The sequence below is a fragment of the Nicotiana tomentosiformis genome, chromosome 2, assembly GCF_000390325.3.
Source record: "Nicotiana tomentosiformis chromosome 2, ASM39032v3, whole genome shotgun sequence".
Classification (NCBI taxonomy): domain Eukaryota; kingdom Viridiplantae; phylum Streptophyta; class Magnoliopsida; order Solanales; family Solanaceae; genus Nicotiana; species Nicotiana tomentosiformis.
This window is the reverse complement of record NC_090813.1, coordinates 143,955,541-143,967,672: the sequence shown is the minus strand read 5'-3', so window position 1 is coordinate 143,967,672 and position 12,132 is coordinate 143,955,541. Positions and strand designations below refer to the sequence as shown.

Sequence of the window (12,132 nt, the reverse complement as noted above, 5' to 3'; positions counted from 1 at the left end):
TTTTAACAACAGAATGCAAGCCTCTATTTATACTAGAGCTATGGGTGTAGGATCTACCAATTAATTACAAATATTAATGCCACAATAAAAGTTAATAAAATAATATTAAAGAGTAATAAAGCCTAATAAAGCCCAATAAAGGCTAATAAAGACTAATCAAGACGTGAGAAATCTTTGGGTATTCTGTAACATCTCTGCAACGGTCATATCTTGAATTAATGTATCTTATCCGGCCACAGACTTGTATCCGATGTCAATATCTTATCCGGCCACATATTTGTGTCCGATGTCAACATCTTAAACGGCCACAGATTTGTATTCGGTGTGAACATGGTTGAATCACTATTGATTGACACGGATTGCTTCCTAATTCACTCATCTTTTGATACCGATTTTTCCGTATGCACGAATTTAGTTCTAAATGAGTAGGCTCATAATAGAGAATACTCTAAATCGTGGGAACCGAGGCTAGGCCATCCTTCTTTTGCAGTTAATATTTTAGCTTTGTTTGTCAACAGCTGAATATTTTAATATGTTCGATTCTTGATTGCATCAGCAAACTTTATTCTATAGACTTTAGCGCACTTTTTTTTATTCTTTACCCGGTCATCTTTTAAACAAAATTTTTTTATATTTTTTTTCTGAGTCGAAGGTCTATCGAAAACAAGATCTCTATCTTACTGAGTTTATTGTTATTTATGTCTTAGTAGATTTGAAATAGAGAACACTCCGTCGTGGTCTTATTTAGTTGGAACAATTGAGGTTGGGATTTTCCTTTTGACCTTTCCCCACTAATTGTGACTGGGTAGCTTAGCTTATAACGGGTGGGCAAACAAAGAAAGAACACTATTTATAGCAAATGCGTGTTGCCTTATTTCCTTCTTTTTCTCTAGGAGATAGTGCAAATATCATAAGGAGTTGTTTGGTTGTTGTTTAGAGTTATATATATATTAATAATGTAGGGATTAATTATATAGGGATTAATTATGCAGGTATTGATTATATATGAATTAGTTATGCAGAATTTAATTATGATAAAATTAGTTATATAAGGATTAGTAATACATGAATTAGTAATTTATGGATTGTTATGTAGATATTAATTTTTTGTTGAATATTTACTTTATTTTGATTATACAATGTGTAATTTAAATAAATATGAGTTTTTTTTTGGTTATTTGATTGTTTAATCGATGTATTACAAATACATGTATTAGTTAATCCACATTCTACCTTGCATAAATAATATATAGATTTATTGTATAACGTATTCATGTATTACTTATCTATATTATATTAAAGCACGAAGGCCTTAGCGAAATGTTGTTCGTCTTTTTTACCCTTTTAAAATAGAGTTCACATTAGACAAAATAGTCATTTAATTATTCTCCTAATATTTTGCATTTAAAGTCAACTAAAATTTTACTTATTAAAATTTTCCTTATTTGAACAACAACACAAAAATATTCCTAATATTTAGGACATCAAAATCAATTAAATTTATCGTAGACAATCCAGATAATTGGTTTATAATTTATATCTATATCTATATATATCTATACTATATTAAAAGAACGAAGGCCCTTAGCGAAATGTTGTTCGCCTTTTTTTCCTTTAAAAATAAATTTTATATTTGACAAAATCGTCATTTTAAGTTTTCTCCCTAATATTTAGGAGTTTTAAATAAACTAAATTAATACATTAAATCCTTCCTTATTTAAGGTATGTACACAAAGTTTTAATATTAAATATCTTGCATAAATCCTTCCTTAATTAATGATGTAACATAACAAATCTATTAACAGAAAAGCAACGTTTGGAAAAATTTAAGTAAAAAAACTTTTTTAGTCCTATGACTCCTTTTTTTTAACCACTAAGGACTCCTTTTAGGGTTAAGATTCTTTGGTCTTCGTTAAAGAAATACAACGATTAATTTTAGCAACACAACTAACTCAAAAGCAGGAAAGTAATATTGCAGAGACTGCAATCTCAACTGTTCGAGGTACATATCAATCGTGCAAGTTATTTTTCAATAATTAAAAAAGACTATTGTTTCAATCATCTTATCCATGAAATAATATGAATAGATAAAGATGAGAATGAAGCTAGATAGAAAAACTTAGAGCAAACAAAGTTATAAATGGATACTCCAAAAAATAAAAAGGTAAACGAAAAAAAAACCACTAAATCAAAAATAAACACTGAAGTTTTTTTTTCCAAAAAAGCTCTAAAATTTTTAAAGGCTATAGATTTTTGCTGAAACTAAAAAGGAAGCATAATCAATAGTTTTAAATTTCAAGAGTTTAAATTTTTAGTTTATGTATCAAGTATAATATTTAATATAATATTTTATTCATCAAGATAGGATACATGCACAACGCGCGAATGCAGATTTCAAATATTATACAAAAAATAATAAAGAGAAAATATTATTTGAATAGGGAAGGAGTTCAAAAATTGTTATATTTTTATATTATTGTAAAAGTACTAAACCCCAATGCGGGAAAAAATAAAATTAATTTTTTAATATTGAAAACAAGTAATTAAGTCCTTGAATTAATCACTTCCTCAGTTTCAGTTTATATAAAATATTTTAGTTTTTCGAGATTCAAACTATATAACCTTTGACCAAAATTTTTAAATATTGTTTTATCATATTGACATGAAACAATTGCAATTTCATAGTATTTCTCGTATAGTTTTTGAATATCTAAATTTTAAATTTAAAATTTAAAATATCAAATTAATCTAATTCAATTTAGCTTTAAAAGTTAGTCAAATTAACTCTTGAAAAGCGAAAAGATTCACATACACTAGAAAGGAGGGAGTAATTAGCAAAATAATCAATTTATTTCTTTTTTAAAATCATCATATAAATAAAATTATATTTTAAATAAAACTCTTAAGGTACATAAATTTATTTTCATGAGAAGAGCATTGACAGTTAAAACAATAAAAAATATAGCAAAATATCATGTTATAGTTTAACTTTTTATTTGTTTTTCGTATTAGGTAACAAAATAACAAGGATGTTCATAAGGCATCCACATATGTTCTAAGAAATTACAATAACGCATATGTAAGACATGATTTCTTTATTTATTGAACAAGCTAAATGAGATCAATATTTATATTTTTTAGGAGCTTAGATCATTTGTGTTCAATAACTCAAAAATATTATTTAATATAAGTTACCTATTTTTAAAAAAATTATATACACATGATATTGGTACTCGCGCAAAGCGCGTACCATAAGACTAGTTATATTAAAAGCACGAAGGCCTTAGCGAAATGTTGTTCGTCTTTTTTACCCTTTTAAAATAAAGTTCACATTAGACAAAATAGTCATTTAATTATTCTCCTAATATTTAGCATTTAAAGTCAACTAAAACTTTACTTATTAAAATTTTCCTTATTTGAACAACAACACGAAAATATTCCTAATATTTAGGACATCAAAATCAATTAAATTTATCGTATACAATTCAGATAATTGGTTTGTAATTTGTTTCCCTTATTCTACGTACATAGAAATTACGCCAAGCAAGAAAAAACCAAAAATGATTATTTATTGCCTTTTTTGTGGGATATTGCTTTTCTTTGTTTAGGTCTAGGATTCACTTTGGATTTAGAATTCTATTACCAAAATTAATATTAGGTAGTTGTGTCTTTCTTTGTTTAGGTTTGCGATCCCTTTACCAAAACTGCCTTACGCTACAAATTCTTTGCTAGCGGCCTTTTATTTTCGTTATGTATCTTTCTGTTCTTAACAACTTTTATTTCCATTTTAATAATTATAGGTATCATACAATTGGCCGTCGGAAGAAGCTCTTCAAATTTCGTGGGTTCATAGAAGAATTTAACTATTGAATTTTCCTCTTACGAATTTAGCAACTATTGATTAGCAACTGCCTATCATAAACTCTTCACAATGTCGATGTCTTTGGAGGTAAATTTGCTTAATTTTATTTAAGCTTTCTAACCTTTAGTTTATTCTTGAAGTTATGTAATAATAATTATTCCTGTGCTTTTAATAGGTAATTGTAAATTAAAAAGTTGTCAATTGTGATTTTTATTTACAATGTCTCATATACAATTAAAATTGACCCATTTACAAATTTTGTGCAAGTTTTGGAGTATTGCATTCCGTAATAAAAGAACAGTTAGATATTCTAACCATATCAATTCAAGATTACTTGTTACCTTGTATTTTATAATTAATTAATAATTAATAATTACTATGCCAGCTTAAGGTGCTCATATTTTGTAAGTAAAAATAATCTTAATTACCTCTTTATGATTTGATTATACGTATTACGAGATCTAAAATTATTTTATTTCAGAATAGAGCAATTGGCGTCCTTGCATCTAGCCTTTTTGATAGTTTCATCGGTGTAGGTAAGTAATTTTTGTTATCCATAAAAAATAATTATTATAGAATCAACATGGTACTTCACATTTTTATCATAAATATTTTAAGGAATATTAATTTTACTAAACAGTACAATTTCATTGCGCATGGAAACAAATTTAGTGTGTTTTAAAAGTTGCCTTTGTTGAAGTTCATCTACGAGTTTTTTCTATTCTTTGAGCTCAAAAACTGAAACTGTTTTAAGTACCAGTTTACTTCAATTACAGGCTAATTTAACTATTTAACCTTTCTTTGATATTTATTCTATTCATACATATTAGTCATTGCTTTGTTTGAAGCCGTCATGATGAAGAGATCTGGAGGAGTACAATGTCATAGTTGGCATGTTTGATATAATAGCCTAATTGGCATAAAACTTGTGGTTTACAAAAAAAGTCGACAAGTTAAATAATATGTAAATAAATCTATGTTTGGTATTATAAAAATATCTTCAAATAAATTACGTGGAGATAGTGGGCAAACTTGTAATATGCTGGTGTTTATTGTTCAACTCATGTAAACTAATTAGGAGTGTATCTGAAAATAAATTTTTCTACTCTTTTCCATCCTTAATATAAGTTCAAGTATATCTTTGAATAAATTTTAAAATATTCTGATTAACTTATATGACTTTACTGTCATGTTGGTATTAAAATACTTGTGCACACTTAATTCAAATAGAATTGAACCGAATGTGTGCAGATCAATACTTTAAAAAGATTTAACTTTAAATAAGAATCTTACTTATTTAAAGTGGATTAGTAAAAGAATTTTAAATTGCAACAATACAAAGGCCTTTAATGGATTCTTACATTTGCAGATGAGGAGGTAATAATCTAGACAAAATAGTCATTTAATTTTTTTTTATTTAATTTTAGGATTTAAAATCCACTAAACTTTTATTATTAAATTTTTCCTAAGCGATAAGATAAAATCGTAGAAGACAACTAGATTATAAATGAGTTGTCATTATTTTGCTCTTGCATTAAGCCCAACAAATGAAAACATCTCGCTATAATTTTTATACTAAGTTTTTTCTTGTAAAATATTAATTCAATATTAGTCATTCTTTAAATTTTACGTTGTCACTAGAAGGCATAATGCCAACTTATTCATTAAATTTTTAAAGGACCAAAAGATTTAATTTTAATTTATTTTATTTGACAAATCTTTAAAGAATTGTGATAAAAAATATTTTATGTTTTATTTTCAGTATTAGGTTACATAAATAATAACAATTTTTATAAGTTTCGACATAAGTCCAGATAAATCACAATTAAGCATCTAAATAAAATTTCTTCATTTGTTAAGCTAACTAAATGAGAATAATATTTATTATTTAAAAAAAAGCTTAAATTTAATTTTATAACTCAAACAAATTATATAAAAATATGTATGTAATTTTCAAAAAATTTATATTCATTGATATAGGTACACGCGCAAAGCGCGTACCCTAAGATTGGTACTCCCAATGGAAAAGCAACCAAACATGACATTAGTTATGCTGATTTTTGTACAAAGTAACTAAAAGCTACTAAACATGATATTAGTTATGTTACTTCTAATACATAAATAACTTATAATGTAACCAACTACCAAACGACCCCTAAAGGTTTAAGTTATACACTAACAGTATACAAATAATTTAACTAATCGAAAATAAAGCGCAGGCAAAAACAAAAGACATGATATTTTGTAGAGACTGATCAAGATAAAATCCACATGTAGTAAGTGGTCCATAGAGTAAGTGCAACTGATGCCAGTGCATAATTCCATAGCATAATCACTGAACATTCACTTTCACCAACTTCAAACAACTGTGTAATTGTACCTGCACATTTTACCAATCAAAAATGAGGAAAAATTTAGGAAAAAGGTTGCATTTAAAGTGAGAAATTATTACACAGAATGTCTTACATCCTCCCCCAAAAACGTTTTATAAATTGATAATATGAAAGATATTTACACTATCACGTAATCTAAAAATAGCTACATATAACCATAATCAAATTGTTTAAACTATTAGGTATATAGAAAAAACAAGGAGAGAGAGATAGTAGTGCTGATTAATGATGGAGTATATAGTACCTGAAGGAAATTAGATGCGGGCCACCCATGCGGGTCAACCCGGATCCATGTCAAAAAAATACTCCTCCGTTTCAATTTATGTGAACAATATTTGACTGGACACGGAGTTTAAGAAATAAGAGAGGACTTTTGAACTTGTTGTGTAAAATGAGGCATATATATTTTGTGTGGCTATAAATCATTGCATAGAGGTAAATTGTTTTTAAATATGGAAAGAAGTAATTCTTTTTTGCACGGACTAAAAAAAAAATAGGTTCCCATAAATTGAAACGTGTAAGTTAATATAAGAAAATATATAATTAGTTATATATTTAATATTAATAATATGAGAAGAGACACATCGGCAGGACTCTTCCTAAAAGTTGCGTCGGTTTTGTTCTATAAAAAGGAGTTCCTTCCATAGAACTCCTCCACAGTTTATTCTCCCTTCTTTATCATCAGAAAGTTGCTTCTCCTTCTCCTCTCTCAAAATTATAAAGTGTTCCTGTGAAGATTTCTTCTATGAAAATTTTGAAACGAACCTCTGTAACAAGGTATGATCATAGAGTGAAATTTATAGTTTAGTTCGTGTATTAACATGTGATTAAACTATTTGAATATGATGATCCTGTAAACTATGTGCTTGATTTAATTCTTCAGTACCTATAGTCATTGCAGAAGGAAGTGCATATTGCAGGAGAAGCACAAACTGATATAAGGAATCTGATCCAACCAATCCCAAATGGCGTGCAGCTTTGACAACACAAATGCCTGATAATGGCATTGCCACATAACGTACTACCTGTATGCCTATCACAACCCGCATACCTACTGCTGACTTTTTCAGCCCTGCACTTAAAAATAAATACACGACTGAGTTTATAGCGTAAATAAATTTCCATATTATTAAATCACATAAGAAAGAATTTTTGGTAACCATCTAAGTTTAATGTATCTTCTACTGTCAGGAATTACCTCTAAGAAGATTTGCTCCAACTATCAATGTCATGGCTGGTATTGCAGCCTCTCTGCAGCGCATAACACGTAGCATTGAGTGAGTTGTCATATATACAAGCCATTCAGCTTTGTTATAAGCTCATTTAATTAGGCTTCATACCCTAGCATAGATGCAGAGCTATCAATCACATGCAATGGAGCCTCATTTCCAATCATCAGCTTTCTTAACAGGGACGTTACACCAATGATGATTCCAACAATCTGTAGAGATTACAATTGCCAGTGTGCAGTTTATAGCGTCAAATTAATGAGTGTTATTCTGATACATAGGATTCTGAATACTGTAGAAAGTATGCATAAATCAGAGGAGTAATGTGGTCGTACCGTCGCAATCGTTGAGGGTGCAAACAACATTTTGAGATTGATCCTTTCCGTCCATATTTTGATATGTTGTTTGATCTTCCTAACAAAATGTCCCTATACAACATTCGAAGCAATGTTTAGTACGTACAACCAAATATATATAAAGGAACAAAGGAGCTAATTTCCTTTGGGGAATTCTGGTTGAGCTAAGAAACAGAATGAGAAGGGAATAAAGAGTTATGCTAACATGAAAGGTCATATGCTTAATTATCTTACAAGAGTTGTCTAACTTAAATGGTTACTTGTAGTTATGTTTTAGGTGACTTGACAGTGTAAAACGCTGTCAGTGCGTAAAAGTGAAACTCTATGTTAAATGATAAACAGAAAAGAACCTCATGTGTGGTTTCATATCCAATGAGAGGTACTGCAAGTTGAGCTTCATGGTCCATATCAGATTGTAGGCTATCCTGTGAAGATAACAATTTTGTGCAGCTATTGGACGATAACTCTGGTACTTCACCAGAATCCTCTATGTTGGCAGTTGAGGTATTATGTTGGACTCCATATGCTCGAATTATGTTATAGATATAAGTCCATATATAGACTGCTCCTATCTACACAATATGAAACCCAAATTAGAGGCTAATATTCAAACTTCTTTAGGGTCAAGTATAAATAGAATTTCATAAGTATAAATTTAAGAATCCACTCTTCAACTTAATTAGGACCAACATCGTTTAAATTTTAGATCCACCACCGAACAAGAACCCAAAATAAGGATGCAAAGGGTAGAAAAAGTGTGTGAAGGGGTGATTGCGATTTATGAGAAAGCTGTGGAGGTACCGCCATTGATAGTGATGCATAGGCTTTTCCATTGGTGGAACATGTAATTGAATCTCCAAAGGGACTATTTTTCTCCACACAAACTGCAGGAATTATAATGAGAAGCAAGTTCCCCAGATTCCCTAGAAAAAAACAAACACTCCTAATTCAATAATTTCTGATATATGAGTTTGAGTAGTAGTAAAACATTCCTTGTCTTTACACTATCAGTGCATATAATTTAAACTCAAATAAAAAGTACTATTCCGTAGTTAACCTGCAGCACAGCAACTAATAACAAGACCATGGAGTTGTATAGGAGTTGTTGTGATTTTCACAAGTACCCATCCAAGTGCTGAACCGATGATAAATGTGAGAAGGATGTTCACGGGCATGAACCATCTACACATAAAACCAAACATATAACAACTAGGAGTAATTAATATTGAGTAAAACAAACTTCAAGGGCCACAAAAATGTATTACAAATTGCATAAAGAAATTAAAATGAACCTAGCTACGTACAATGAAACAATGTTGCTCGATGTTACTGTTTCAGCCAAGCTGCTAGCTACCAACGCAGGAGTGAAAATATAGAACACAAGCTGCATTTAAGAGAAAAAAGAAAGAAAGTTAAAGGCCAGCACTCTTTATTCTATGCCCAATTTCTGACTTCTTACCAACAATTGTGAGGTTGAATGAAGAATGAATTATTTATACATGATCTGTGCACAGAAATTGCTGGCCGGTGGACAGAATATAAACTTTTTTTGTTTTCAAGAATTAAGAACTTGAGGAGAAAACTTACATTGTTCAAATAGTGCCTTGCAGCAGAGCCAAGGAGATTGACACGTTCCAAAGCAAGGAACAAGCCAACAGCAGTAATTATGAGAGTTTTCAGAACAGGCACTAATGCCACGACGAACAAGTCCACAAATCCCATCTTAATATAATGGAACACCTTCAAGGAGTTTCTTCAATTTATACTTCCATTTTTAAATGTCGAAACTGCTTTAATTGAAGTGAATTGAATCAGAGATTGACAGTCCACAGTTTAGCGCACTAGTCTACAACTCTCCAATTGGACAAGGCTATACATAAATAAAGAGAGTGACATATATAGTGAGGTGCTAAGAGGGACTAAGAAGTTTTGAGTCGGTGGTTTTTACAATTTGAAGTTTGTAAAATAAGATGTATTATAGATTGGTTAAAGCAAATGGCCATGCCCCAACTGTACAACTTGAAGCTGACAGCTGATAATAGAGGTAGTAAATTGTTCTTTTCTCTACAGACACAAGGAACAGAAATAATGCTACTACAAATGATGATGTGACACATCATTCAGTAAAAGAGGACGAGGTAGCTTCCTGGCGAGAATCCAAAATTTGTTCACTCCATAAACTAGAACTCCACTGTCCGAAGTAGGCCATAAGTTAGTATGAGTATGCATTGACAGTATAAAATAGCTAATTACACAAATCAGATTAAATATTAATCAAGGTGATTGTTAGTATAATTAATTATTACTTGTAACTTAGTAAAAGTAGTAATGTATTTGTTATCATAGATTAAATTTCGTTGATAGTATAAAAATGTCTCTTTTATCAATGTATTATACCTTAAATCAAATCCATAAAGTGTGCCAAGTTGATTATATTTGATTATTTAATTTGGATAACCAGTTAAATTACTTGAAAACCAACGTATTATTTCATACTGAATATAGAAAAGTGAAAGCAAAACTCAAAAGGGCAAAAGGAAGAAAAAAATGAATCTAGGATTCAAGAATTTAGTTTTTCTTAAAAGTAACATAGTATGTTTGGCCAAGCTTCGAGGAGGCTGTTTACTCTTAAAAAATGAGCAATAATTAAATTTGTACGCGATTTTAACGATACGTGATTTAATTCAATACGAATGATCTAAGAACAATAAATAATTAAATTAAAGAGAGAATAACCGGCAAAACCAATCGCAAAGTAATAATCAAGCCTGGTCTCAAGTTGAATACTGAAATTTGGTCTCGATCGAACCCTCGATATGAGCTCGGTTGCAATTCAAGAAGGGAATAACTGGAGAACACTTTGAATAATAGCTAGAAGATAAAAATGAACTTGTATTACTTTGATATACGTGTTAACAGTGTCCTTAAAATAAAAGAATTCTCCTCTTTATATAGTAGAGAAATTTTAGTTCTAATACAAGTCTAAATAAGGTAAAAAAATCTTCTTTTCCCGGTAAATACCAATCCGCAGTTGATATCAAACGGGATCCGCGCCGCAATATCCGGTTGAAGGCGAATATTACGACTCCTTCCTTATCACGATCAACCGTTCCTCCTTTTCCCGTGGTCTCACAATTTTAGTTAGTTTGGGTCCGTTATTCTGCCGTGCCCGATCCTAGATACATCGTTCACTCCTCCCGAGTTTCGATACGACGGATCCTTCGGCCTTACTTGTAGTTGCGTCAAATCGTGCTTCCCCCCTGTTTCCTTATCGCGAAAAACTTTGCCCTCGATTTTACCCGTACACAGATAGTTCCCTCGCTTTTCGGAGAGCAGATTTATCGAAGCAACGGGAAGCGACTAATTGACACCGCTTCCTTCTTTCATATGCTATAACCGTGTTGATGGGTCAGCGAAACGTCCTATCAATCGCGTCGCTCTGACTTCGGACATGTGTCAGTTGCTGGTTGACTGTCCTCGAATGCGAAACGTCACGCATTGATTACTCCCTCTCTATAAAATCTTCGGTCCTTTTCACTTTTTTACTTTATGATTCCAGAACTCCTTAATTTACCCCCGAACTTTTCACCTATTCTTAGCCCCTTCAAATCTTCATACATCGCTCCATATATCTTCATACTTACATCTTCCCATCTTAAAATCTTCATACTCCATCTTTAAATTTTCAAGTTTGACCTTCAAACCATCATCTTCATCTTCAAATCTCCATCCTCACCTTTAAATCATTATGTTTCTTAGAACTCGATGGTGAAGACTTCGAAATTTATACCTCAACAGACCGTCCCTTCAACTTTCAATCCGGCCACAGACGTTGGGGTGGCCGTACTTGAGGTGGCCCCGGAACCATCCCTGAAGAACATTATCCCCGGAGGCTGCTCTATCGAAAGTGACTTCAAAGTTGAAAAAGCCTCCAGTCAACACGATCGAGGCAAGGAGGTATGAAGGTACATATGCTCTATTACCGAGGATACGCTCCCTACGATCTTAGAGGACTGCAAATGGGAGGGTAAGGAGGTGGTCGTCCCCGATCCTAACGAGGACATCACCACATATGTGGAGAGGTACCTAAGTATTTACACACACCCCTTCACACTTGCCCTCGTGGACCCCGTTGTCCTCAATTTTTGCAAAAGGTACGAGGTCTGCCTTGAGCATATCCATCCGTCCTTCTAGAGGATCATGATCCTCCTCCGCCACTTTGTCAATAACACCGAAGCTCCTCGATTTAGCCTCGACATCTACTTAGTCTCTACAATCCCCGAGTCTTCTGA

General features: G+C 31.4%; 1 protein-coding gene and 1 long non-coding RNA gene across 3 annotated transcripts; one reads left to right on the top strand and one right to left on the bottom strand.

The window, feature by feature from the left end:
* Window positions 1-5,885: 5,885 nt before the first annotated feature.
* LOC104096217 (protein PIN-LIKES 3-like) lies at window positions 5,886-9,785 on the bottom strand. Of its 2 annotated transcripts, XM_009602556.4 has the most exons (10): window positions 9,428-9,785; window positions 9,145-9,224; window positions 8,898-9,022; window positions 8,642-8,763; window positions 8,191-8,412; window positions 7,820-7,912; window positions 7,596-7,696; window positions 7,454-7,506; window positions 7,142-7,327; window positions 5,886-6,242 (listed from the first exon to the last, which is right to left on the bottom strand). In XM_009602556.4, the coding sequence occupies exons 1-10, from the start codon at window positions 9,560-9,562 to the stop codon at window positions 6,118-6,120; spliced, it is 1,242 nt and encodes a 413-aa protein (XP_009600851.1). In that variant the 5' UTR covers window positions 9,563-9,785; the 3' UTR covers window positions 5,886-6,117. The 2 variants fall into 2 exon arrangements, with proteins under 2 accessions (XP_009600851.1, XP_009600852.1); XM_009602557.4 differs by lacking the exon at window positions 7,142-7,327 and having other exon boundaries at window positions 5,917-6,242; window positions 9,428-9,755.
* LOC117276758 (uncharacterized) lies at window positions 6,914-7,873 on the top strand. The gene is made up of 3 exons (XR_004507024.2): window positions 6,914-7,032; window positions 7,148-7,282; window positions 7,447-7,873. It is a non-coding gene; the product is annotated as an uncharacterized lncRNA (long non-coding RNA).
* Window positions 9,786-12,132: the final 2,347 nt, after the last annotated feature.